Below are 27008 nucleotides of genomic sequence, written 5' to 3'. Positions count from 1 at the left end.
TCAGTGCCCTGGCAGGGGATGAGGGATGTTGCAGTCCACACCTTCTGAAGGGCCGGAGTCCCCAGTTGGTGCCCTCCAAAGGCTGATGCCCTGGCAGGGGATGAGGGACCTTGTAGTCCACGCCTTCCGGGAGACCAGAGGTTGGTGCCCTCCAGGTGTTCTGGGGCCGAGGGGACCTGTTCCTGAGCACACCTGGCGGGCCCAGCTGCTGCTCCCCACGCGCGCGCCCCTCCCTCCCCCCCCTCCCCTCCCCCTCGCCAGCCCGAAGGCTGACGCAACCGCCCCCCGCCCCGCCCCGCTTCTTTCAAGTGGACGCGCGCGGCAGCGAATCCGAGCCCCCCGCTGCCTCCGGCCCCGCCCCCGCCACGAGACGGGCCCGCCCCCCAGGCTACAAAGGCGAGCGCCGCGCCGCGTGGTCGGAGGAGCCACGTTCGCCCGGCCGGAGCCTCGGCAGCCTCGGGAGCGGCGATGACGGCCTCCAAGGGCGCGTGCAACGGGGACATCGGGGCGGCGGCGGCGATGATGCCCGCCGGGCGGGGCGGGCGCTGCTGCCGCGTGCGGGGCTGCCTGCGGGCCAACCTGCTGGTGGTGCTGACGGTGGGCGGCGTGCTGGCCGGGGTGGCGCTGGGGCTGGCGGTGCGGCGGGCGGGCGGGCTGGGCGCGGCGGAGGTGCAGCTCTTGGCCTTCCCGGGGGAGCTGCTGCTGCGCCTGCTGAAGATGATCATCCTGCCGCTGGTGGTCTGCAGCCTGGTGGCCGGCGCGGCCAGCCTGGACCCCGCCGCCCTGGGCCGGCTGGGCGGCTGGGCGCTGCTCTTCTTCCTGCTGACCACGCTGCTCTCCTCCTCCATCGGCGTGGCCCTGGCCTTCGCCATCCGGCCCGGCGCCGGCGCCGCCGACCCCGGCCTCGCCAAGTACGGCGACCCGGCCGACGTGCCCCCGGCCAAGGATGTGGTCGACTCCTTCCTCGACCTGGTCAGGTGAGAGCGCGGCGCCCGGGGCAGCCTCGGAGCGAAATGCCGGCGAGGCTAAGCCTCGGCGTAAAAGGCTTCTTCCCGCGCGGGGAAACGGAAGGGGCTTCTTCACCCGTGCAACCCAAAGGGTTTTAGATCAGCTGGGCATCCTCATCTTCGGGGTACTTTTCCCAAAGACAACTGGACTTTCTTGGCTTCTCTTTTTCTCTTCTCATCTAAGAAGCTTCTTCACTTCTGCGAATTGGTTGAGGAGTGAAATGTTCGAAAGGAGCAAAAATAAGAACCCGAGAAAGTCCAGTTCCCTTTTAGAAAAGCACCTGGGGATGACCGTGACCTGGCCGCTTGACAGTCTCCATAGATGACATTTTCAAGGATTCCCAGCTGGAGTTGGTTCCTGCACGTTTGGAAACGTGTGCGTGGCGTGGGGTGGCTGCTCCCTGACACGGAGCATCCTCGCATCCTGTATGTTTGATTGTGGACAAGTTCTCCTGTGGATCTCCCTTTTGAGATCTAACACTCAAAGTGGATGTGTGTGTATTGAGGACGTTTCTGCATGTGTGAATGCCCCTTTGTGTCTTGGCCAGTAAAAATAAAACGTAGATCCGGCATGCAGCTCTGTCCCCCTTTGCATTCAGGGCTGAGCTCAGCCAGCGAGCCCTGCAACGTATGGCAAAGGCGGAACTGAGAAGCCACGTTGGAAATCGCTCTGAGCCACACAATGAGCGTTTCAGAACTGCGGGACTTCCCCTGTCATATCCGGATCCGGGCTGGGTGGTTAGTTATCCGTCCCTTTTACCAAGAAATGCACACAACCTTGGGCATTGCATCATCAAATTAGATTCTCTTAGGCAGGCATGGAGCTGGGTTCAACTAACCACAAAGGGCAGAGGAGTGAGCCATTCAGCTCTGCCCACTGAACTCCAGTTGGCTAGCCGGGGTCCCCGGAGGGCTGCTGCTCCTCCCTCTTTTCTAACATTTTCTCCCCCCCCCCCACCAGCTTCAGCCCTGCATGCTGTTGGGGTTAAAAAAAATGCTGTTGTTTTCCAGGATGCAAAATTAAGAGACCGGCTTTCCTGGTTCTCCTGGAGAAGTTTGTTTCATGGGGTATCCAGGGCTCTCCTTAAAAGGTCATGGATCGTAGCCTGTTGCGCCCCCCCACACACACACCCCGTCATGGTACACAATGTTCTCTGAAGGGCAGTCAGCCCACCCCCACATGCTTTTTCTTAAGCTGACGAATATCTGGGGCGGGAGGCAGAGCCAACAGATGTAAGAGGGAAATCCGGAACAGATCGCTTCATGATCTTGGCTTGTAACCTCAAGTCAGGCCTGGCCCCCTCTAAGAGCCCTCTGTTGATTTGAAAGATCTTTTTTGGGGTGGGGGTGGGCAGGCACTGGCGGGGTCTATTCCAACCAATTATGGCTATAAATCAACTTGTATTCGTTTCCTCCTCCTCCTCCAGCTTGGGTGCCAAGGATGGTAAAAAACCCTTTTAAGTCAATTTCGAACATCCCTGTCGCAATGAACTTTGCTGCTTCCCTAAAGACAAAAAAACCCCCACTTTTTACCCAATTCGCAGAAATTCACTCCCAGTTTAGGAAGCCCTGTTGTAACAGCTGCTTGCAGATCCCGCCGGGGTGTGTTCGCCAAGAGAGAATTTTGGTTGCAAAACAGCCCCTTGGCTGACAATTGTCCTGGTTTATTTCAAAGTTCCTTAGCAGCACATGGGTTCTGTATTCCCCTGCCTCAGGGGAATGGGTGTCCTAGGAATAGGGGTGACCTGTTTTGATAAAGGAAGAATTTTTCACCTTTTGAAATTTGGTTATTTTTATAATTGTATGCGTCTTAAGCTTGCATGATGCTGACTTTAAGGTTGGTTTTTATTGATTATATTGTCAATCTCTGATGGCGATGGGCAGTTAAGAAATACAGAATATAAAATAAAAATAGGCAGATGATATAATATTATTTTTTCCAGGACCATTTTATGTGTAATTGGCAGATTCAGTTACCGGAATCCAGTTTTGTACAATTGAGATTTTTAAGCCAGTGTTTCTCAAAGTTGGCCACTTGAAGATGGGTGGACTTCAAGTCCCAGAATTCCCCAGCCAGCAAAACTGTGTGGAGAATTCTGGGACTTGAAGTCCACCCATCTTCAAGTGACCAATTTTGAGAAAAACTGTTCTGAGCTCTGTGTATCTTTCTGGATTTCATCTCGTGTTGTGAATAGAGGTAGTCAAGCAGACAGTGCCAACACAGATGCTTGGCAATCCCTTGAGGCACAAAAAAACCCCAGTGTGGGTGATGACTTAGACATCTTCCAGCAAATATTAAATTTTGAGAGATGCCAGGACTTGCAGCTTGGCATTTGCATGTCCCGGGCTCAAGTTTTCCCTTTAGGCGTCTCGGAAAATTGCTCTAAATCCCATTTAGCAACCAACGATGTTATGTGGTTTCCCCCAAACCACAGTTTGCAAGTCTCCTTTCATTTGAATCATCCTACAGTTGCTCTGTGTGGAGCAATTCTGACCTCAGGATAGGCAGATACGAACTCCCAGAATTCCCTAGCAGGCTGAGAATTCTGGGACTTACACCCTTTGCAATTTTCTCCAGAGCTTCTGAGGAATGGAAGTGAGACAGATGGTTAAGTCCACACATCTGTTTGCAAAATGCCAGTGAGGCTAAACCTTGGCGAAAAAGGCTTCCTTTTTAGAGCATCATTTAGAGTGCTCAGTTTTCGCTGTTTGCTGGATAACCTGCGAAGTTCAAAGCAAAAAGTATTTGGGCACATGTGCCTTTTGCAATTTATTTTTTTACTGTGGCACATGGGCAATGATATACATGGCTTGATCTAAACAGCTTCTCGTCACTCCGAATTTTCTCTCCATTTTTTTTTACTGTCAAATCTGGTCGTTGCAAATATTTTCTTTTTCTAAAAAAAAAAGAATCCAGGAGGGTTGATTATGCAGACTTACACCTACTCAGGCAGCTTCCTTCCCTTTAAACAGCTCACTGCCGTGGGATTCCACACTGACACCACAAGACTCAGAATTTCCAAATTTCCCGTGATGGAAAATGTGATTTATAAATCAGGTTGACGTCTTCTGCAGGAAGAGAAGAGGCTTTTTAAAAAAAATCAGAAGCAGGGAAGATTTAGTTATCAATGCCCTGAAGTGAGTCCACCTGCAACAGATTTTTTTTTCTCATTTCTGACTTTCGTGTGTGCGCAAAAGGGGCGTTGCGTTTCTGAGTCTGATGCAACATTCCCTGTTGTTGAGTTTCTTTGCCAGTGGGGAAGTCAGCTGGGTATTTTTTTTCTTCTTCAAGACCTTCTTCCCGAAACCTGCATTAAAAAAAGGTCTCATTTATGGCAGGGTTATTTCAAGACCGAAAAGCAAATCGTTTCAGACTTGCAGACATTTTTCAGCAAACAGAAAGGCCTTTGAGCATTGAGTTGCGTTCAGTGCACGAGTAAGCTGGGGGGCTTTGGGGGAAATGCAGATAGCATTTATTGGAGCGGGGGACAAAACCTCAGGGAGAGAAGAAAAGTAGGCAGGCCTGAATTGCTTGTAAAAATATGATTTTTTTGCACTTTTTGAGAGAAGAGCTTTAGATTTTTGCTACCTTTTTGATTGGGGTACACCCCAAAAGCAGCTTTTCCCCCCCCGCTGGATTTAATTGGAGGGTTTGCAAAGACCCTTCCCCCCCCCATGGGATTGTCTCTCTTCAAAGCACTTGCACTGTTTTTCTAGTTTGCCGGGGTGGGGGGCATAAAAGAAGCCAGCTCCACCGGTGGTCCTTGACTTATGACCGCCACTGAGCCCCATTTTATCACCGTTCTTGCCACAGTCATTCAGTTGCTAGTCTAGTTTCCCACTGGCTTTGCTTGTCAGAAGGTCACAAAAGAGAGATCACCCGACTCCGGGCCCCTTTAAACCATCATAAATATGAGACAGCCCCAAGCGTTTGACGGCGTGACTGAGGGGATCCTGCAACAGCCAGGTGAAAAAGGGTCATAAGTCAGTTTTTCAGCCCTGAAACGACTCTTGGTCTTGATCTGCAAGTTACCAGCATCCGACTTAGCCACCCAAACAGATTTAATGATAAACAAGCTTTAAATCCTTGCAGACAAGGATAAGCCAAGCTGTTATTTACCCGAAGCACATCCGGAAGAACTGAATATCAAAACAAATGGCCAGCAATTCAGGCGGAGGAGCAGCCCTTGTGATGGTTTTACTACCAGGTTGTTTGGGAATTTTACAAGTTTGGGGGGAGGAGAGAGAGAAATGTGGCTGGAGGTCAACATACCCTCCAGATCCAAGAGGAACTAGCTGGCTTTGCACTCCACGTGTGGAAGCCGGCTTGTAGGTTGCCAGGCATTGTGTGGCTGAGAAGTTTGGATCAGCAACTCAGAAGCCACCAAAGGAAGTTCTGGAGAACATCTCCTAGAGCAGGGCTCTGCGAACTTGGCCATTTTAAGACTTGTGGACTTCAATTCCCAGAATGCCTCCGCCAGCCATGGAATTCCGAGAGCTGAAATCCGTAAGCTTTGCAGTCCACAAGTCTTAAAAGTTGCCAGGTTTGGAGACCCCTGGTCTAGGAGACGTTCTCCAGGACTTCCTTTGGTGGCTTCTGGTGCCAAGGGCACAGCGGGTTGCTTTCGGAAAGGGAGCAGCCAGCTGCTTATTTTCAGCTTTTGGGGCATTAGGGTTTGATCTTAGGTTCTCTTCTGGTGGTGTCCTATCCAGAACTGGAGAAAGCAGAGGACGCAGTAGGGGTGTGTGGGGTGTGTGATAAGACTGGCAGCAATCCAAGCCTAGAGCTTGGCCGGCAAAAGTTAACTCCATGATATTTGATCTCTGCAGGATTAAGGCAGCCCAGCAATTTATTCTTGGGGAAGATAGGCTCCCGTTACTGATAGGCCAGCATGTATGTTGGCTCCCGGGTTGACGTAGACGGGACAACAGGTGTGGAGGTAGGAAAAGTACAGTCTGAGATTGCACAACCCCAACAGTGGAGGAGCCTCAGCTGTTAGCTATGACGGCTAAAAGAGAGAGAGAGAGAGAGAGTTGACTCAGCCTCGAGCAGAAGTTGGTGGCATGGACGCCCCACTTTCTGTACCTCCAATAGGAGAGAAACTGCAACTCGGGGTTGAATCGTGGGGTCCTTGGTGATCTTTGAAAGCTTGCAGAGGTTTCATTAGTTAAACTAGGTTACGTGATCAGTGCTGGTTTGCAGTCACCTTCTGAATTTCTTGGGCTGGATTTGAGTTCTTTGTGGCTCTCACCCAAATGTCTACACAAGGGTGTTCCTCAACCGTGGCACCGTTAAGCTGTATGGACTTCAGCTCCCAGAATTCCCCCGTCATAAGGCCAGGGCTGCTTGTACTGAGTGTGTGTGTGTGTGTGTCAATGTCAATGTATATATTATCCATATCACAAACTTGAGTAGCATGTAAATTTAAACAGATAGTTAAGAATACCAGTGCCCACTTATCTTTTCTTCTCTTATCCAGGAACATTTTCCCTTCCAACTTGGTGTCCGCTGCATTCCGATCGGTGAGTTTTTCTTTCTTTCTTTCTTTCTTTCTTTCTTTCTTTCTTTCTTTCTTTCTTTCTTTTTCTTTCTTTCTTTTCTTTCTTTCTTTCTTTTACCTTCTCCCTCCTTCCCTCCCTCCCTTCCTTCTTCCCTTCTCCTTCCTTCCTTCCTTCCTTCCTTCCTTCCTTCCTTCCTTCCTTCCTTCCTTCCTTCCTTCCTGTCCCTGCAGACTGCAGGATCTGAATTCTTATTTCCCACTTGTGAGTTTTCACCTATTTTAATCTAGGGTTTTATTACTATGATTTTATATGATGAAGTTGTAAACTGCCCAGAGTTGCCTAGGTGAGATGGGCAGTGGAGACCATCAGTAAATGAATAAAATAAAAATAATAAAGGAACCTGGCTGCAAAGGGCTGCCTGAAAGAGGGAAAAGGACTGGGGGGGGGCGAGTGTGGGCTGGAGCGGCAGCTGCTTCCATGTTCTGGGGCTGTGATGGAGAAAAAAAGCTTCTGCTATTTGAGCCCGGGATGGAAAGTCCAGAGGGAAAGGAACTAAATTGGGGGCCGTCACCGTCTTGTGACTGCACACACTGCCTCTCTGACCCAGGGCGGCTGACTAACGTGGCCTTTTCTGAAGAAAAGAGTTATCTCTGTGACTTTTCCCAAAGCCAGTTCTTAAGAAAGAGTGGGAGGATGAGAAAAGGCTAGAATTCAAGACAGGAAAAAGCGCAGTTTCTGCTTTGACAGACAACTTGTGTATTTATGGGTGGGTGGCTGAGATGATGTACCTCCCCCCCTCAAACCCCCTTGTTCAGGACCCTCCTCTTGCCTAACCAGTTAAAAGTCTGGCATCCTTTTTGGCACACAGGTCACACAGTTTAGCTTAATTTTTAATAGCTGCGCTAAATTAAAAGGCCAATTTCTGGACCCTGGATGGACTATTTTTGCTGAGCTTTAATAGTGTTGTCCTGAAATTAACTCCTCATTTTCCAAGCCCCCCACTTTCTTAGTGGTGCAATCGTCCGGCTTTTTGAGAGGTAAATCTGCCAGTTGATTTTGCTTCTTTTTAAAGGCAGAAATGAGAAATAATTTTATCTCTCTCTCTTCCTTCCATCCCGGAAGCCAACGCAAAGTGGCAGAGGAGATTGGTTTTTTTCTTGGCACGGATTAAGGCAAACGGGCAAGGCTTTTGTCTGCCCATTTGTTTAAATTCCAAGCCTGAATCAACAAAGGCAACTTTGGCTCAAAGGAGTGGCTTCTTTTTATCCAGATATTATGTGGTGTGGGCCTCCTGCCCGGGGCATTTTGGGTCTTGTGAGGGCACGTGGTTGGCACAGCAAAAGTCACCAGGAAAGATCCGCCCATTCATTATATATGTGGCGGGGTGCGTCTCTCCCATCCCCAAATCCTATTTCCCAGAGAATGCACAGCAAAAAAAAATATCTGTTGTGTTTTCTTTCCTAGTACGCAACCATCTATGAAAAGAAGAACCGCATGGATCTCGTCAATGGGACAGCATTTCTGAATGAAACCAAATCCATGAATGAGACAATATTGGTAAAAAAAAAAAAAAAAGTTGTGTACAATAAAGCATTATTTTTCAGGTTACTAGTCCTGGTGGAGGAGATAAAGGTCTGCAACTGCAGGAAAGCTTCTGCTTGATTGATCCGTCCCACTCAGGGTGGGGGGGGGCTCTGGGCAATGAAGGCTTTACCTCTCCTACCTGCTTGTCTGCCCCAAAGGACTTTATAAGTGGTTTTTCCAAATACCGATAGTCCTTGACTTTGTTTAGTGACTGAAGTTGCAGCAGCATTGAAAAAAGGGACCGTTTTTCACACTTGCAACCATTGCCACATCCTGATAGTCACATGATCAAAATTTAGACTTTGGCAACTGACTCATGATGGTCACAATGTCCCAGGGTCATGTGATCAGTTTTTGCGACCTTCTGTCAAGCAAAGTCAATGGAAAAGCCGGATTCACTTAATAACCAGATTCACTTAACGACTTCAGTGATTCACTGAACAACGGTGGCAAGGAAGGTCACTAAATGGGGCAGAACTCAACAAATATCTCAATTTGGGGCTCAGTTACGGTTATACGTCCAGGACTACCTGTATTTCTCCACTTCTTGCTGTACATTGTTGTTATTCCATACTGCCCCTCTCTCTCTCAAAGGGTACTTGGCAGTTCTATTTATTATTATTAAATAATTATTCAATATAATATAACCAATAAAGCAACGGATAAAAATTACCAGTACCCTTAAAAAAAATTAAGGTTAAAAATCCGTTAAATTTAATTGGTCTGGTGGGTGGGCTGACGGTCTTCTCTCTTCCCCAACCAGGTGCCCAAGGGCGAAGAGGTGGAGGGCATGAACATCCTTGGCCTGGTGGTCTTCGCCATCGTCTTCGGAATCGCCCTGCGGAAACTGGGGCCCGAAGGGGAGATCCTGATCAAGTTCTTCAACTCCTTCAACGATGCCACCATGATCCTGGTTTCTTGGATTATGTGGTAAGGATGTTGCTCACATAGACCCTCTTCCGGGTCACAAAATTGATGCCAAAAGCCCTTTTTGAGGTCCTGAATTTGGCATTTGGGACCCTTTTCTGCTCAAATCCGGGTAATCCCAGGGCCGGTTGACTTTTTCTTTAGCCAAAGTTGACTTTTGAGGCTGGAAGCGTTTGTTCCAGACAGAAATTCACTGTACGTCTTCTTCCTGTGGATGATGGTTCTGTATTCTTTGAAGCAGGAGAAAAGGGGTCCCTGATCCCTCTCGTCCCTTTGAGTTCTGAAATGGAGCTGGTCTTTTTGCCTGCAGCCAGAAGGACTAGAAACTTGGGGGGGGGGGGGTTGTTTTATTGATTTTCTATAACCTTGCAAAGCTGGCTCGACTAAGAATTAGGGCCTAATCCAAGTTTATCCAGAGGCTGGATTGGCCTGTTTCACCATTGTTTGCTAATTAATTAGCTAGCCTGCAATTAAGTGGGCTGACTCAGCCCCCCTAGTCCAGCCTTTCCCAACCTGGTCCCCTGCGGAGGGACAGGAATCTCTAGCCAGGTAGGGAAATCATGCTGAAAGCTATATAACCACGGTCTGGAGCTGAGGTAGGCCACCTTGGCTCTTTTATGACTGGTGGACTTCAACTCCCAGAATTCCTGAGCCAGCTTGGCTCAGCTTGGAAACCTCTCCCTTTCCCCTCAGCATGGCTGGCTCAGGAATTCTGGGAGTTGAAGTCCGCAAGTCATAAAAGAGCCAAGGTCGCCTACCCCTGGGTCTGTGTTCCCATGATACACTAAGCCCAAACAAGCCGCTTCACGGCTCAGCATTTTGGGAGAGCCAGGCCAGGAAACGCTGCAGCCGGCAGGAATCTGTCTCCTGGCATGGTACAGGCAGTCCTCAACTTACAACAGTTGATTTAGTGACTGTTCAAAGTTACAACGGCATTGAAAAAAGGGCCTCGGGACTGTTTTCCACACAACTGTTGCTGCACTCCCCTGGGCATGTGATCAAAATTCAGGCACAAGGCAACTGGCACATATTTATGACGGTTGCAGTGTCCTGGGGTCATGTGATCCCCTTTTGTGACCAAGTCATTGCGGGAAGCCAGATTCATTTAACCATATTGCTAACTTAAGAACCGCTGTGAGTCACTTATCAACTGTGGCAGGAAAGGTCGTAAGATGGGGCAAAATTTGCTTAACAAATGTCTCACTTAACAACAGAAATTTTGGGCTCAATTGTGGTCGTAAGTTGAGAACTGCCTGTATTTCTCCGCTTCTTGCTATACATTTTATTTTATTATTTTATTTTTTATTTTGTTTTACTTTACTATTATTTTATTTTTATTTTATTTTTAATTCGTTATTCCATACTGCCCCTCTCTCTCGAAAAAGGGTTCCAGGCGGTTTTATTTAATAGTAATTATTTGATACAATACAACCAGTAAATAAAACAACATATAAAAATTACCATTACCCTTAAAAATTTAATTAGGGTTAAAAATCAATTATTCCCTGTCCATGCTGCCGCCCCATCTCATGGTGAATTGATTCCGGGCATCTTCCAACATCCTAAAAGCAAAAGTGCAAAAACAAAACATTCCAAATGAAAAAAAAAAGAGGCGATTTGTTAATTAAAAAATAAGCAAAATGGCTTTCCCGCCTCTCAGCAGAATTGCAAGGTGGGCTCCACGGTTCCGCTGAGGGCCCCCGGCTTTCCTCCAGCCCAGCTCTCGGACCTTGGCTCTGGGTCTCTAGCTGGGCTGACGGCCTCTTCCTCTCCCCAGGTACGCCCCCTTGGGCATCATGTTTCTGGTGGCTGGCAAGATTGTGGAGATGGAAGACGTGGTTCTTCTCTTCACCAGCCTGGGCAAATACATCTGCTGCTGCCTGGTGGGCCACGCCATCCACGGGCTGCTGGTTCTCCCGGGGATCTACTTCGTCTTCACTCGCCGGAACCCCTACCGCTTCCTGTGGGGGATCTTCACCCCCTTGGCCACCGCTTTTGGGACCTCCTCCAGGTATTCAGAGAGCATTTGCAGCTGGGGCAGGAGTGGATGGGATGGGATGGGATGGATGGATGGATCTATCTGATGGAGAGCCGTACCGGAAGATGGATAATTGGGATGCAGGCTTCGTGTTAAAGACACACAGATGAGAATATTTGTAGCTCGGGGTTGAACTGTGGGGTGCTGGCTGCTCTCTGAGCTTGCTTGTTTTCTTGCAGATGTTTCATGACCCAGTTAGGTGTAACACCATCGGTACTAGAAGGGAAGGGGGGTTGTGGTGGAGAGGAGGAGGCCGTGGTTTCCTTCCTGAGCTTGGTATTCTTGCAGCCGTTCGTTACCCAACTAGATAGTGTCAGTGCTAGAAGGGAGGGGGGTTTGGTGGAGGAGGAGGAGGACTGTGTGGTCCTTGGTGCTGTCTGAGCTTGGTTTCCTGCGGGCACTTCACCACCCATCTAGGCAGCATCATCAGGGCTAGAAGGGACTGGGGGTTGCTCTCTAGGCCAGGGGTAGGCAACCTTGGCTCTTTTATGACTCATGGATTTCAACTCCCATGCTGACTCAGGAATTCTGGGAGTTGAAGTCCATGAGTCATAAAAGAGCCAAGGTTGCCTACCCCTGCTCTAGGCCAAGCCACTTGTAAATAGAGAGGAAACGTTTCTCCTTTCTAGCCCCGATATTACCTAGTTGAGTCACGAAACATCTGCAAGGAAACCACCAGGCTCAGAAAACACCAAGGACTCCACAGTTCATGTTAAGAGTACCCCCAGATTTAGCTCACTTCGGCGGATGTGTCCACGTGGATGCTCAAAAAAGTGGGTGGTTTCATTATTGTGGCCACCATCTTGCCTTCTTTGACCACCCCACGGACACCCCACCCCATGTCCTGTTCTCTCAAGGCAGGTCACAGAATTCAATATCCTGGAAGAATGTGGGGGGGACCTAGGTGTTGGTTGGGTGGTCAAGACCTGAGCGGACCACGTGGAGGGATGCTTTGAAGGCGGGGCGAGGTGGCAGGTCTTCGAGGACGCAAGGAACATCTCTGGAGGACTTGATGGCTGATCCTATCTCTGGGGCTTCCTCCCCACAGCTCCGCCACGTTGCCCCTGATGATGAAGTGCGTGGAGGAGAACAACGGAGTCTCCAAACACATCAGCCGCTTCATCCTCCCCATCGGAGCCACGGTCAACATGGACGGGGCGGCCCTCTTCCAGTGCGTGGCAGCCGTCTTCATCGCCCAGCTGAACAACGTCTCACTCAACTTCATCCAAGTCATCACGATCCTGTAAATGTCCACCCCACATTTTGGCCTTCTGTGAAGCTTGGAAGGGACCCCCAGAATGCTTTCCCCTTCCCACAATCAAAGTGTTAAAGACACAGCAGAAGTAGAAATGCATCCGCTAGCTTTAATTAAAGATAGAGTTTGGGGTTTTTTGCGTGACATTATTGCTTTCTGGGCCATGTTTGTCCAAGATCAGACGTCACCTTTAGTCTAGAACTGTGTGTCTTGATCTGGGCAGCTTTAAGATATGTGGACTTTAACTCCCAGAATTCTGGGAGTTGAAGGCCACATATGTTAAAGCTGCCTAGCTTGAGATTCATTGCTTTAAGTCATCACAAGAATCTTATGCCTTAACTACAACCCAATCAGTGGGGATTATATTCAGTGAACCACGGTTAGGAACAAACCATGATTACATTACAAGCCCTGATGTTTCCCTGCTCTCGTTTAAAATTGTATCTTGTGTAAACGGCCTTGAGTCACCCTGTGCAAATAGGCGGCAATATCTTATCTTCTAAATAAATAAATAGATTAAATATCTTTTGACCTCTCCCAACTTTGTAATATTTTGGAAAGTTTACCAAGAGGAGACTAAAACTCCAGATGATGAAATGGGCAACCTGTACATTATACTAAAACCCCTTTAAATGATTTGAGGAGGTTGGAGCTGTCCTTTTACGGAAACCCCAATTGCTCATTTCTCTCCGCGAGACGAATCCGGTCTCATTAAAGCTTCAATGGGCTGTAATTTTGTCAGTGGAAACAGAGTCATGAGAATCACCCAGAAACAAAGGAGAAATTCATAGCTAGAGGTTGCTTCGGGACACACGGCGATGGAAAGAAACATCCCCCCCCCAAAATAAACTAGTTTTTAGAATAGCAGCCTTTAAGGAGGAGAGAGACTGAAATCACAAGATCTGGAGAAATTCAGGATGGATCCCTGGTGGGACCTCAAAGGCTAAAATTTGGTGGAAAAAAGTCTCCCAGCTAGACTAAAAATGGCACCTAGCCAAAATTAAATCTCGGTTCTTTTTCTGCTAGAGCAGAATGGCTGCCTCCAGCCTCTTTCGTGCCTTGTGCTAAGCCGGGTTCGCTTAACCGGGACTTGCTGAAGACACACAGTTGGCTGCAATCACAAATAGTCCTCCAGGCACACTTGGCTGGATTCCCGCCATTTGCTAAACCGAGATTATACAAAGTGCAATTCTAGCTTGGTGCCTCAGCAGTCCTAACCCCCCCAGCCCCAGCCTAGCTAAAAAGTTTCTTGGTCGTGGAACGAGCAGCAAAGCCCCTGCGACAAAATAAAAAGAGCAGATTTTGGTCCAGAGGCTCTACTTTGGGGGGGGGGGGGTCAATTTTGAGAAGTGTCTGGGGGGATGAAGAGGTATTCTGTTCTATATTCTATTCTATCTTATCCTATTCTCTGTTCTGTTCTTTTCTATATTCTATTCTATTCTATTCTATTCTATCCTATTATATTCTCTTCTCTGTTCTGCTCTATATTCTATTCTATTCTATTCTATTCTATTCTATATCCCATCCCATCCCATCCTATTATTTGTAATTCTATTCTGTTCTATCCTATCCTTTTCTCTGTTCCAACCGCAGCATCACAGCCACAGCGTCCAGCGTTGGAGCAGCTGGGATTCCTGCAGGAGGGGTCCTCACCCTGGCCATCATCCTGGAGGCCATCGGCTTGCCCACCCATGACATCTCGCTCATCCTGGCGGTGGATTGGCTGGTGTAAGTACGGCCCGGCAAGATGGGAAACCACCCATGATCAGGAACTGACCAGGATTGCCTAATCATATTGCTGGAACCATAGAGTAGTAGGTGGACCAGCTTGTTGGGGCAGCCATAAAACAGGTGGGCCAGCTGGTTGAAGGACTTGATGTACGACCGCAATTGAGTCCCCCCAAATTTCTGTTGCTAAGCAGGACAGTTTTGCCCCATTTTTTGACCTTACCACAGTTGTTAAGGGAATCACTATAGTTAAGTTAGCAACAGGGCTGTTGGCTTACCCGTTGTCAGAAGCTCGCAAAAGGGGGTCACGTGATCCCTTCCCCCCCGTCATTTGTGCAACCATCATAAATGCCAAGCCTTTTAATTTTGATCAAGTGACCACGGGGATGCGGTAACAGTCATAAGTATGAGACACGGTCCTAAGTCCCACTTTTCAGTGTCATCGTAACTTTGAATGATCACTCAATGAATAGTTTGTAAGTCTGAGGACTACCCGAGCCTCCTTCTTGACTTCTACAAGGGAAGTGCCCTGTAGGAGGGTCTTTTTGAGTAGATTCTGGATGGCAGATCCTGAGAAGACCTGGACTTTGGGTCTGAGGGCTCTCCGGAGATCCTCGTTCTCTGCAATCCTTTGTGAGACGTAATGTGAGATTTGGGACTTCCCCGCTGCAAAGCCATTGCTCTGCACCTCTGCCTGAGGGGCTGGGCAGCTGTGGCCCCTTTCCAGCCTTGTGGACTTCAACTCCCAGAATTCCTGAGCCAGCCATGTATGGCTGGCTCAGGAATTCTGGGAGTTGAAGTCCACAGGTTGGAAAGGGGCCATAGCTGACCTTTGGATGCAATCTGGGAGGAGGACTTGAGACTCTTCCTTCTCCAGCTGCCCTCCGGAATCTTCTTGTGTTTGTGTGCAGCTTGTGTAACGAAGGGGAGGGGGTCTCCGACAGGCTTGTCTGGTGTAGCTGGAGGAAGCAGGTGGTGGAGTGGAGGGTGGCCGTCCTTGGGAGGTTGAAGCGAAGGTTAAGGCAGCCTTGAGAATCTGCTGTCAGCACGAGGTTCTTTTTTTCCCATGGGACACGGAACCTGTACAAGTAAGTCCTCGACTTACGACGGTTCACACAGTAGCTGTTGGAAGTTATGACAGCACTCCCCATTAGGACCCGAACCTGGTCCTGACGTTCTGCCACATTTTGGGTGCCCAGCAACCAGCCCGCAAGGACGGCCGTTTGCGATGCTGAGTGCATTTTACGTTTTTGCCCCCAACCGGCATTTTGGGCAAAATGTCTGGTTTACTTCTGGTTTTTAATAAAACTGTTCCAAAGTAAACAGTGGGATCATTTAATGACCACCACAGAAACGGTTGAAAAATCGGGTTAGTTGCATGGGGGATGAGTTTTATGACAGACAGGCTTCGTTAGGGAGGGCTGCCTGCAGACAGCCGAGGACAAAACCCGCGCTGGGCTGGATTAGAACAAAGGTCTGTTGCAGCAATCCTGACAGATCTGATAAAAGAGAATATTTGAACTGAGGGGATCCTTGGTGCTCTCTGAGCTTGGGGGTTTTCTTGCAGACGTTTCGTGACCCAAACTAGATAACATCATCAGTGCTGGAAGGGAGGGATGGAAAGCCGGAGGAGGAAGGGAAGTTCTGTGCGGTCTTTGGTGCTCTCCGTGCCGTCTTCTAGACGTTTCATGGCCCAACTAGGTAACGTCATCAGTGCAAACCTCCCTCCCTTCCCGCACTGATGACGTTACCTAGTTGGGCCATGAAACGTCTGCAAGAAAACCACCCAGCTCGGAGAGCAGCAAGGACCCCACATGACAGATCTTCCTGTCCTCTCCTAACCAGGGCAGGGGGGGTCTTTTGACCCTGGTTTTGCAGGTGAAGATGCTCTGAATGGGGGGGGTGCAGGGGGGCTCCCCTTTTTTCACCCTGCTTCTCTCCATGGGATTATTTTGCACGCATCCTCACGCCCGGTTCCTCCTCCTCCTCCTCCCCTGCAGAGACCGGACGTGTACTGTCCTGAACGTGGAGGGCGATGCCTTTGGCGCGGGGCTCCTACAGGTGTACTCGGAGAAGAATTTGGGCAAGACGGAGGACGACGACCTGGTGGAGGTTAAGACGGTGGCCGTGGAGGCCAGCAAGCCCGAGGGGGTAGAGGAGGGGTCCCCGCTGATTAAGCGGAACGGCCCCGTCCATTTGGAGGGTAGCAAACCTTGCGAAAAAGAGTCCGTGATGTGACTGAACTACTCCAAAGCCGAACTTTAGAACTTTTCTCCAAAAAAAAGAACTTTGAAACACATAATTTTTCTCCGTCTTTCAAGATCAGAATTTCCCACCCAGAGGGAGATTTAGTGACCGGGAGTTTTTTTCCCTACCAAGAATCTGTTTAAATACAGCCTTTTTTTTCTCCCCACCTTTGTTCCTTCTTTGAACTTCACGCATTTCGTACGTTTGGAAATTTCAATGCCAACGAACGCTGTAGGATCATCACTCCATTTATCCCAAATTTTTCCCGTAGTTCTGGTGACGCTTCTAGAAGTTCGGCAGCAAGAGAACGTCCATGGTGCAAGGCGCGAAGTTCTCTTCGGCGACATCCAGTTCAAAAGGGGAAACAAAATCATCATATGAATCGACGTATCGAGATCACCCAATCGTCCTTTTGTTTTTCCTTCTCTCTTCTGTGCATTTTTTTCTGCATTTTTTTTTATATTTTGGACCAAGCCAGCAGAAAGAGTCTTTAGTCTTATCTTTTTTTTTTCCTTTTTCGTTTTCCTTCCATTTGTTACTTGACGTTCTCTGGCCTGTTAAGCCAGGAGGACAAGAAACGCACCGAGTTAAATCTTAACTGCGTGGGGGTTATTTTTTTCCCAAATCCAAAAACTTGAAACTTATTTGCAAGGCGACTGACAGCCCTTGTCAACGCAGAAACTGGAGGGGAAGAGATTTTTCTTCCAGACTTTGATTGCGATTTTTTTATTTCCATCTCTCACACTCCACGTGCAGACCCTGGGACCTAACGGATGAAATTTCCACGACCTTTTCACGTGGCCAGCTTGGTTTAACTGTCTTCCCCTTAGCCCACGTTTTTTACTTCCGTTAATGATTGTCCTTTTGTTTTAGAATTGGAATGGCTGATTTGCGGTGTAATTTATTTCTGAAAGGGGGGCTGTTTGCCTTTGGTTCCACAGCAGGAATATGGGAAAAGAATAAGTTCCGAAATTTTAACGGAACACTCTGAGGTTCTCTCCTCTTGTGCTTCCTCGGAAATCTATATTCCAGGGTGGGGGTGGTTTTTTTGTGCCAAACAGGTTGAAAGACTTTAAACTTTGCTGTAAGGGGTTGGCAGCTGGCAGCCTCACACTCCAGTGTGCCCAGACTTTGTGGCCAGCTTTTATACATGCAGGTGGGGCAAGATAGGAAGGGGAGGAAATACAAAATTTTCAAATTTAATAGGAGGGAGAGAGATTGCTATTCCTCCAGTAGTTGTGCTTGGGGGGGGGCAGTGTATCCCCTATACAGGTAGTCCTCGACTTATGACAAATGAGCCCACCGTTGCCGTCGCCAAGCGTGACAGTTGCCAAGTGAGTTTTGCCCCATTTTTAGGACTTTGCCCGCCAGATCTGTTAAGCGAATCACTGCTGTTCTTCAATTAGGAACGCGGGTTTGTTAGGTGAATCTAGCTCCCCCATTGACTTTGCTCATCAGAAGGTTGCAAGAGGAGGAATCACTGACTCCCGCCGGAACACTGCGACTGTCGTAAGTAAGAGTCAGTTGCCCAGCGTCTGAAGTTTGAGCATATGACCGTGGGGATGCTGCAATGGTCGTAAAGTGAAAAAAGGTCATAAATCACTTTTTTCGATGCCATTCTAACTTTGAATGGTCGCTAAATGAACGGTTGTTTTAAGTCGAGGACTGCACTGTATTTGCAGGGGAAAATGGGATCCTTGGAGCGTACAGGGTATAAATCAGGGGTCTTCAAACTTGGCCCTTTTATGACTCGTGGACTTCAACTCCCAGAATTCCTGAGCCAGGTATACTGAGGGGAAAGGGAGAGGTTTCCATGCTCAGGAATTCTGGGAGTTGAAGTCCGTGAGTCATAAAAGAACCAAGGTTCCTCCCTGCTCTAGAATCTCGGAGCTAGGCAATGTAAAAAGCCATGTAAATAAATAATTGGAGAAAATCTCTTGCGTGTGCATAACAGCAGCCTCTGGGTGACGTGATCTGAGCCTTGGAAGGGCACTCCAAGGGCAAATGGCTGCTCTGCCAGGCCTTGGCAAGGGGTTGTTTTGCAGGACACGTTCTCTGAAATTTTTGGGGTGCTCGGTCTGGTTTAGACTGTGCTGCAAGAAGACCAGCCAAAAACAGAGGGGCTGCTATGTCAGACCCTCGATGTGTACCCCGCTTGGCGAGAATTTTGGAGAAAAACTGAAACACAGGTCTAGTTTTGTTAACCAAGGATCTGTGACTTACTCTGATGTTTGTGTGCATGTCTGCGTCCTTGTTTTGTACCTGGACAACCCTGGGCAATGTTTTTTTCCCCCAGGATGGGTGGACGCTTCGGGTGCAACTGAAGAACAGGGACTGGTTAAACGGGTTTGTTTGTTTTTTCTGGTCAACTACTAATAATGCCTTTGCACCGGCACGGTTGCTGTGCAGAGGGATGTCAGCTGCCCCATTGCACAGAATAAAATCTGTTTTTGGATTTTACCAAGTGTTTATCTCTTCTTGCAAAAAAAAAAAAAAAGGGCTTCTCTGCGGCCAGGCTGAGGCCGTGAGCACATGGGTCCCTCATCACAGGACTGGTCATTTAACACAAGGCAGCCGCAATTTGTGTATTTCCTGTTGGATCACACTTGTGTTTTTTGGAGACAGAGATTTTTGTAGAATCCCATTCTTTTCAAGCTTGGGTGTCCGAGGTTTCTGGCGATCCTTGGTTTTCATTCCCAAATACTGGACGTTGCTGAGTTTCCCTCTTTTTTTTGAAAAAGTAATATTGAATGGGTTCAGTTGAAAAGATAAGAACGTGTGCCAGTTGAAAAAAAGAAAAAGGGTAAACGGCAGAAAAGAAAAATTAACAAGATACTTAAAAGAGAAAAATATATAAAGGGTGGACTTCCCCCTTCGTCGTGAGTATATAAACACTTTTAGGAACTTAATATCGCCTCTTAAATCTTTTCTTCCCAAATCTCATCTTTTATCTATAAACAAACCCTTAAAAACCGATCCTGATGCCAGCAAAAGTCCATGAAAGGTTGCCAGAGATACCATGTCTATTTTAAACTTTGCTCAAAAAAACCAGCTTTATGTTTGTTCAGTCCTTAAAGTCCCTTTTGCTAAGGATTGAAGGAAACTCACCCAGTGCAATTAAACTTGCCTTTGGAAGGTTCCGAACATCTGAAAAGCAGTTAAGCAATTTCCCAAAAATGATAAGAAAAGGAAGCATGCAAAGGTACCAAACCTGGTTTAAGTAAGATAGCTTATTCCCTCGTCTCCCAGAGCACTAAACCCATCACAGACTTTCTTGTGGTCTCCTTGGGAGGAGCAACTGTCTGGAACACACGTGGGTGATCTTGAACCCTCTCCCTTGTCCAGAGAGGAATCCCAAAGAGCCAGTCTTCACAGTTGCTTCATTTCATCATGATTTGTTGGCTCTGCTTTCAGTTCACCATTTCTTCCCCAAACATCTGCTCAGCTCCGAGTTTTCCACATGGTGTTTGGGCTTCCAGGAATGCAATTCTGAAGGGATCTTTCTGATCTAAAACCAATGCTCTTCACCTGCCCACCTTCCCAAGCAGCTGAGGTTTCACCTGAAGGGCAGGAAGAATAAGAAGCTGACAGATTCTTGACAACAAAATGCAAAGCTTGGAGGTGCAGGGAAAACCATCCTTGTCCTAGTTTGCCCCTCCTGACACTTGCAGGGGAGGCATGCCTAGGTGGCAAGGAAGGGAACCTGGAGTCCTGACAGCAGGTAGGGGATGTGGGCACAGCCCCTGGCACCTTGCCCTGTGTGGGAACAGCAGTGTTTGTTTTTCCCAAGGAGGAGTCTCTTGATTTGGCAAAGGCCCGTAAGGCACCATTTTCGTGTTTCCAAGCAATCTGGGTCTATTTATCGCGAGGACCCTCGCAAGGCAGGCCAGCTCAAGGCAAGGACGCCCCCACAGGGATTTGAGGAATGCTGCTTGATCGTTGCAGGGTGGAAATTACAGAATCTTGAAACTCTATGCAAGTTTTTTCCTGCTAACATGAAACAAATTCAAGACAGGGTTGATTTGAGTCTCATGTTTCATGCAATTCCTGAACGGTACAATCTCCAAGTCTCTCTACGGCTGTTTCCTGCCTTCCCCAAGATCCATTCTCGATTCCTTTACAACTAATCCTTGAAATCGGATCCTATGGCTATCCGAGTCGCATCTCAAGTCCTGTGGCCGGTTTGAGATGCTACGTTTCTTAAGGTTCAGACAAAGAGCAGCCCAGAGGAACAAAGAACAGGAACTTTGCTCCGAGGGAGACTAAATATGGGTAGTCCTTGCTTAACGACCAGTCACCTAGCAACTGTCCAAAGTTACGATGGACCGTCTCAGAGTTATTCATGACCTGATTTTTGAGGTTCCAATGGCTGCCCACACACTGATGACCTTTGGGGTACCTGGCAACAAACTTGCATTGATGGTCATTTACAGAATTCCGTGGTCATGTGACCACACTTGATGGTTTGTTTTTTTGGCTAGTTTCCAGCATTAATTTCCACTTTCTGGCAAAATATGCCCACTGAGGAAAATGGGCTTGCTTACCAACCATGTTTGCTAAACTTAACAGTTGCAGTGCTTCACTTAACAACTGCCGCAAGGAAAGTTGTAAAATGAGGCAAAATTCTCTTGATAGTCTTTTAGCAACATACATTGTGGGCTCAAAATTGTCGTAAGTTGAGGACTACCTGTATAAGCTGCCCAGAGTTGTTTCTCGGTGAGATGGACAGCAAAGAAATCTAAGGAATGCAATCATATAAATAAATAAAATTTGTCCAGAAGCAAATTCTCCAGGATGTGCTCACTTGATACCCTGAACCTCAAGGCACGGGGCATTTTAACTGGATGGCTGGCTTCATTCAGCCGGCCAAGGGAGCAACTGCATTTCTCGGGATATGCCCCACTGCAAAACCCTCGGTCGTTCCAGCCTGGCCTGGCATCTCTCACGGGGCCACCCATGGAAGCCCACGTGAGCTAAATTCATCTCCTGGCTTGTCCCCGTCTCCAAATCGCATCTAGGAACTAAGCAAAAATGGGGCTTTTCCTGCCAGCGACTTAACTGGGAAGCATCAAGAGGATTCTCGGCATTCCTGGCCTGGCGTGACTCGTTCCAGGGCAGGATTTCCTGTGGATTTTTCCGGGCAAGAATTGAAAAACGATCCTTCCGGCCTTGAAATTGGAATTAAATCTGGAGAAGCGCTGCAGGGTCAGCAGCTTCGGGCCTCTGGGTTCACTCTTCGGCAGCTGCTGCCCTCTGCTGGCAGGAACGAGGCATTGCAAAGATGCTGTGTGGACAGCAGCTCTGACTGCTGCACAATCCTTGCTCTGCCTGCGGTGCTGGGAGAAAGCTGGGAGTCGAGAAGTAAATGGCATTTTTCTCCCAGTTCGGATTCCCTCGGCTCATTTTTCAGCCGCTCCATGAAGACCCCCGACCCAGGTTGCAAAATTTCTGGGGGTCCCACCATGGCGGCAAGGATAAGGAGCTGGAGATCTCAAGAGTACAGGGACTGGCCAGCAGTTGGGCCCAGAATTTATGTTGCGAATGAAGACATTTGTTAAGTGAGTGTTGCCCCATTTTACGACCTTGTTGTTAAGTGAATCACTGCAGTTGATGAGTTAAGTGAATCTGGCTTCTCCTGTTGACTTTGCCTGTCAGAAGGTGGCAAAAGGCGATCACGTGACCTTGGGACACGGCAACGGTCGTAAGTATGAACCAATTGCCAAGCCTCTGAATTCTGATCACGTGATTGTGGGGACACTGGAACAGTCATGTGAAAAACTGGTCGGGTTTTTTCCCCCAGTGCCGTTGTAACTTTGAACGGTCACTTAAGCGAATGGTCATCGGTCAAGCGCTACTTATATAGTGGCAGAAGCTTTGAGAACGAAAAGATCCTGCGTGGAAGTGGGGACACGCAACGCTTTTTGCAGATTGGCCAAGGAAGGGGGATGCGAGAGCTACCAAACGCCTCCACCAGGATTTGAACTCAGAAATGCGCTGATGAGACTCGAATGGATTGAAATCACCTGACCCCCTTCGAGCCCCCAAACGCATCCGACATTTTAACACTTCCCCACAGGAATTTGGACTGAAGTCAAATGGCATCTTAGCACTTGTTTCAGTTATTTTCCTTTTTTTAAAAAAGCCGGTTGGCATTTGCAATCTTTCCTTTGGCGAGCAGCTAATCCAGCCTCTCCTGCTCATTTTTGACCTTGGTTTAAACAAGCTGCTCACTGGCCCTTTTCCAAAGAAAAAGGAATTAAAAAACACCACCTCATACCATTAAAGAAGAATTTGGACACAATGCAAGAGGGGGGCACGTTAATTTTATTTTTTACTGTTTTAAAACCAGGATACGAACCATCCAACTCAACCGCCATGCCAAGCCTGACTCCTAATGCTTCTCAATTACTGTCTGTTAGCGAGATAAGTGGGGGGGAACTTTTGGGCCGTGGAATAAGCCCAAATACGGTAACAACCAATTTGGGGGAGGCTCTTTGGAAGGAGAGCAGAACAGGAAGCTCTGTTCTTTTACCCTTGAAAACAATGCTCGTTCGCCCCAGAGGCACACCTCTGTCCCTATTCATTCAAGACGTCCTTGCACCTTTGACCCATAGGCGCCCTTCCTCAAACGGTCTGGGGGACCTCCATCCACTGGAGGCTGCGTTCCTCGGTCGGCCTGTCTGAAAGGACCTGCCAGGGGACAGAGCCAAACTTTCTGCCTAGTTCATCGGGAACCTAACTTCAAAGGACTTTGCAAAGCTCAGGCAAACGGTGCCGAGTCTCCCGGCGAAGCCGGCCGCTTGTTTTCCGAGCCGTGGGGCAACGCTGCTGCCTGCCCTCGGGGCCACCAAGCGGGGAAAAGAGGGTGCAGGTCCCTTCTTTGACCTCCCCAGGACCACCAGGGAACTGAGGGGGGGAGGGGGTGTCTATGACAATTGGCCACAGCCAACGTGCCGCGGGGCAACTCACTGCGGGGCAAGAGTTACGCTAATATCAAAGACGTGGTGGAATGCAATCATTAAAGAAAGGATGCGAAAGGAGAGAGAAAAAGGAAGCGTGAAGGGCAAAAATTAAAATATTTTTTAAAAATTATTTTAAATAATTAAACTGAATTGTTAAACTGCCCCGCGGTGAGCTGGCCGTGATGAGTTGGCCACAGGCAAGTTGGCTGTGGGCAAGTTGTTCCGGAATCGGGGTGTGTATGTGCGTGCTCGTCTATCTGTGTATCGTATTTTTTTCAGTCCTCGGACAAGGATCCCCTTTGATCTTTCAGGCCATCTTGTGAAAGCCAGGCCGTGTCTGTTCCGTCGGACGCCCCTTGCCCAAATGAACAGCCAACGTCCCCCCCCCTTCTTTCCTCGGCTGGTGACCCAGCCCACTCCCTGGTGTTCGTTTTTTCCCAAATGCAACAACTGCAGCTGAGTGCAGAGGCAGCTGCTGAAGATGAAGAATGCCAGGTTAGGGTTATCACGGCCTAGGAATGCACATCCGTGCAAGCATCCGACGATGGTTTCTGGGAAGAAAATGCAGGACAAACGGCCCTTTGGGCCCTGCTCTGACTCCTTTCAGTGTTGCAAGCGTCTCCCTGAGTTCAGAAGAGATGCGGGGCCATTCCCTCCCCTCCCCACGTGCAGCCATGGTTCAGCTCCCGATTCACATCAAAGGGAAGATTTTAGCTTCTTCTGGAGACTTCAGGATCTCTCCCTTTGCAGCTGGGCCCGGGGTGGGTGTTTCCCCCCCCTTACCTCCCCACATTCATGCTCTTCAGGGCTGGGTTTGGGTATTCTGGGTTTTCAATCACCCCTTCCCCAAACTTGAGCTCCAGGAAGCTGCGGTAATTGTTGGGCGCCAAAGCAACGAAGCCGGCAAACTCGATGGGCACCAAGGGCTTTAAAAAGTGCTCGGGGAACTCCACGTCTTGCCGATGGTCCATCCAGGCGTCCTTGGTCATCAGGCCGTCCTTGGGGTAGAAGGGCCACAGGTCCACGTGCAAATGGTTGCGCTCGCTGTACTGCACCCGGTAGAAGTCGCCCTCGATGGCCTTTTCCCAAACAAAGCCCTTCTCGTCCACGATGGAGCCCGACTCGGCGCTCCGGAGCAATTCGCAGTTGGGAATGTCCTCCAGGTAGATACCCAGGTCCACGTCGTAATCCCAAGGGATGATGTCCTGGTGGCGGGCTGCCCCCAGCAGCGAGCCCCCCTCCAGCCAGTACCGCACCCCCGAGACTTCCAAGACGTTAACCACGTATTTGGCGGTTTCCCTCAGGGCTTTGAGGCAGCAGGGCGGTGTCCAGCGGTTCTGGTAGAGGTATTCCGGCGTGTCGTCCTGAATGGTGCCGAAGCACCGTGGCGTCTCCTTGCTGCAGCCAAACCACTGCTGTTTGCCGTCCTCCAGAATCACCTGCTTGATGCCAAAATCCCGGAAGAGCTGCAGCCGGTGGGCCTTGGCCAGGTTGTCGGCCTTCCACTGGTTGTGGGAGGAGGTGAGCAAGGGCTGGTGGAGCAGAGAGAAGGGGCGGTCCAGCACCCGGACGGCCCACCCGCGCAAGGAGCTCTGGATGAAAAGGGAGGTCAGCAAGGGCTTGGCCAAAGGCATGGAAAGGTTGAAGAGGCTCTTGGTGCGGAGGAGGACCACGGCCGTCCCCTTCAAGGCGGTGCAGAGCTTAGAGGCCGAGGGCGTCTCACTGTACTCCGCCGTCCATTCCCTCAGGCTGACCTTGAGGTCGAGGCACCGGAAGGGCAGCAGGGACTGGACCGGAGCTGCCACCATCTCCGCTTTCCCTCGGCTGCCCTTGAGTTCCTCCAGCAGCTCCTCCAGTTGCGAGGCGGAATCCACTCTCACCCCGTCAGGGACCAAGGCCACGTACTCGGTCCTCACGTAGGTCTCCGGCCGGGACACGTAGGCCGGCTGAGCCGGGGAAGGCTTGAGGATGACCAGCTGGACGTTGGGCACCTTGGGGAGAAGCAAGGGAGGGTAGGGCCAGCTGTTGGCCACCACCAGGACGGGCAGCTCCGGGTGCTGCTTCAGGAAAGACCGCACCACGCTGGGGACGTAGTTCTCAAAGTCTTCGAAGTCTCGGATGAGGATGGTCACGCCGGGGCGGAGGGGGCCGAGGTGCTGCGGGGAGCTGGGCTGGGCGTGGCCCCTGTGCCGCTGAAGGACGTGCTGCTGCAGCCTGGAGATGTAGTAGAGGATCAGCAGGTTAATGGCGATGGCGGCGGCCAAGACGCCCTGGCAGAAGGTGACACGCATCTTGCAAGGTGTGGGTGGCTGCCGAGGGGTCCCGGCCTCTGGCCCACCGAGGGTCCTGCAGCTCCAGACTTGTCCATCCAAGGCTGGTTCCTCTGGCAGGCAGAGAGAAGAAAAAGAAAGACAAATGTTAGAAAAGATCAAGGGATTCGGACTGCAGCCGGCCGGGACACATTAAAGAGTGCCTGGCTGAGGAATTCTGGGAGTTGAAGTCCACAAGTCATAAAAGGGCCAAGTATGAAGACCCCTGCGTTAAAGTGTTGCCCCAAATGACACAACTCTTTTCACGAGAACCAGCCTGGCGTTGCGGTGGAGGTGCCGGCTGAGAAACCAGGGGGCAGCAAGTTCTAGTGCCGCCTTAGGCCGGATGACTCTGGGCCAATCGCCAGGCAGCTGGGACTTCTAGTTCTGCCTTAGCCACGAAAGCTGGCCAGATGGCTTTGGGCCCATCCCTCTCTATCAGCCCAGCCCACCTCACAGGGTTGTTGTTGTTGTGGTGGTGGTGGGGAAAACAGGTGGAGGAAGCTGTACAGACAGCCCTCGAATTACGACCACAAGGGAGAGCAGAATTCCTGTTGCTAAGCGAGGCAGCTGTTAAAGGAAGGGCTTTTCACCACCTTCTGGGGCCCCAGCTGTGAGAAGCGAAGCACTGCGGCCGTGAAGGGAAACCTGCCAGCCTTGGGCGAGAGTAGTCCGAAAGTCACTTTTGCCAGGGTCGTGGCACCTTGGAACCGTCACTAAACGAACGGCTGTAAGTCGAGGACCTCCTGTGTCAGATGGATTTGCCCCCCCTCCATCCATCTCTCCGTGTGAAGATAAAACTCTAATATTATTATACTATTACACGTGTTTATAATTTATACGTATAAACTGTCTTAGGCCCCTTTTTTGGACCCCCTCCTGGCCGAAGGTCCCTCCGAAAATCCCCCGGGGCCAAATAAAGGCAGAGAAAGCGCTAGAAGGGCGGGACCGCCCTCTGCCTATGCTCAGAGGCACCCTCGCTCCGCCCTTCGCAGGCCGAGGCGGCGGCTCGCCGCGGGGCCCTCCGTTGCCGGGGCAACACCCGCCCCGCCCCCCCCACGCCCCGCCCCTTCCCCGCAGGCCAGGCGGCCTCCCGGTTCGGCGGCACTCACGCGTCGCCCAGGACCATAACGCCTCCTCGCGGGGGAGAAAACCCGCCTCTGGGACACGCGGGTCCGCGTAACGTCAGGACGGGGGTCTTTCCCGCCCCCCCCGGCGCACCAACCGTCAGCACGGGCCGCTCCCCGTGATCCTTTGCGCGGGCTTCTCTCGCGGCAGCGCCCCCTAGCCGGCTGACCGCGGCAGGCCGGCCTGGATGCCCCGGTCGCCATAGCAGCCGCTGGTCCCGCCCCCTCCGCCGCCCCCTGCCCGCCGCGCGCCTCAGGCCGACTTCCGGCGCGGCTCGGTTCGGGCCGGAAGTGCGCCCCGCCGGCGCGCGCCCGGCCCTCC

General features: G+C 50.1%; 2 protein-coding genes across 4 annotated transcripts; one reads left to right on the top strand and one right to left on the bottom strand.

Annotated features, from left to right (window-relative positions):
• The first annotated feature begins 463 nt into the window (after positions 1-463).
• On the top strand, positions 464-18748 carry SLC1A5 (solute carrier family 1 member 5). Of its 2 annotated transcripts, none has more exons than XM_083369900.1 (8): positions 464-977; positions 6488-6530; positions 7974-8066; positions 8857-9023; positions 10798-11031; positions 12107-12301; positions 13907-14041; positions 16042-18748. In XM_083369900.1, the coding sequence occupies exons 1-8, from the start codon at positions 469-471 to the stop codon at positions 16277-16279; spliced, it is 1614 nt and encodes a 537-aa protein (XP_083226026.1). In that variant the 5' UTR covers positions 464-468; the 3' UTR covers positions 16280-18748. The 2 variants fall into 2 exon arrangements, with proteins under 2 accessions (XP_083226026.1, XP_083226027.1); XM_083369901.1 differs by lacking the exon at positions 464-977 and adding an exon at positions 4234-4443.
• Positions 18749-22583: 3835 nt separating this feature from the next.
• Positions 22584-26881, bottom strand: FKRP (fukutin related protein). Of its 2 annotated transcripts, none has more exons than XM_083369987.1 (2): positions 26672-26881; positions 22584-25633 (listed from the first exon to the last, which is right to left on the bottom strand). In XM_083369987.1, the coding sequence occupies exon 2, from the start codon at positions 25539-25541 to the stop codon at positions 24030-24032; it is 1512 nt and encodes a 503-aa protein (XP_083226113.1). In that variant the 5' UTR covers positions 25542-25633; positions 26672-26881; the 3' UTR covers positions 22584-24029. The 2 variants fall into 2 exon arrangements, with proteins under 2 accessions (XP_083226113.1, XP_083226114.1); XM_083369988.1 differs by lacking the exon at positions 26672-26881 and adding an exon at positions 26070-26324.
• Positions 26882-27008: the final 127 nt, after the last annotated feature.

The sequence above is a fragment of the Vipera ursinii genome (assembly GCF_947247035.1).
Source record: "Vipera ursinii genome assembly, chromosome: 9".
NCBI lineage: Eukaryota > Metazoa > Chordata > Lepidosauria > Squamata > Viperidae > Vipera > Vipera ursinii.
This window is presented reverse-complemented; position numbering and strand designations above follow the sequence as displayed.

Bases quoted from the DNA above. Each gene is read 5' to 3' on its own strand.
- FKRP (XM_083369987.1), bottom strand. From the start codon at position 25,541: ATGCGTGTCACCTTCTGCCAGGGCGTCTTGGCCGCCGCCATCGCCATT.
- SLC1A5 (XM_083369900.1), top strand. From the start codon at position 469: ATGACGGCCTCCAAGGGCGCGTGCAACGGGGACATCGGGGCGGCGGCG. The intron at 9,024-10,797 runs GTAAGGATGTTG...TCCTCTCCCCAG, and splicing joins CTGGTTTCTTGGATTATGTG to GTACGCCCCCTTGGGCATCA. The intron at 14,042-16,041 runs GTAAGTACGGCC...CCTCCCCTGCAG, and splicing joins CTGGCGGTGGATTGGCTGGT to AGACCGGACGTGTACTGTCC.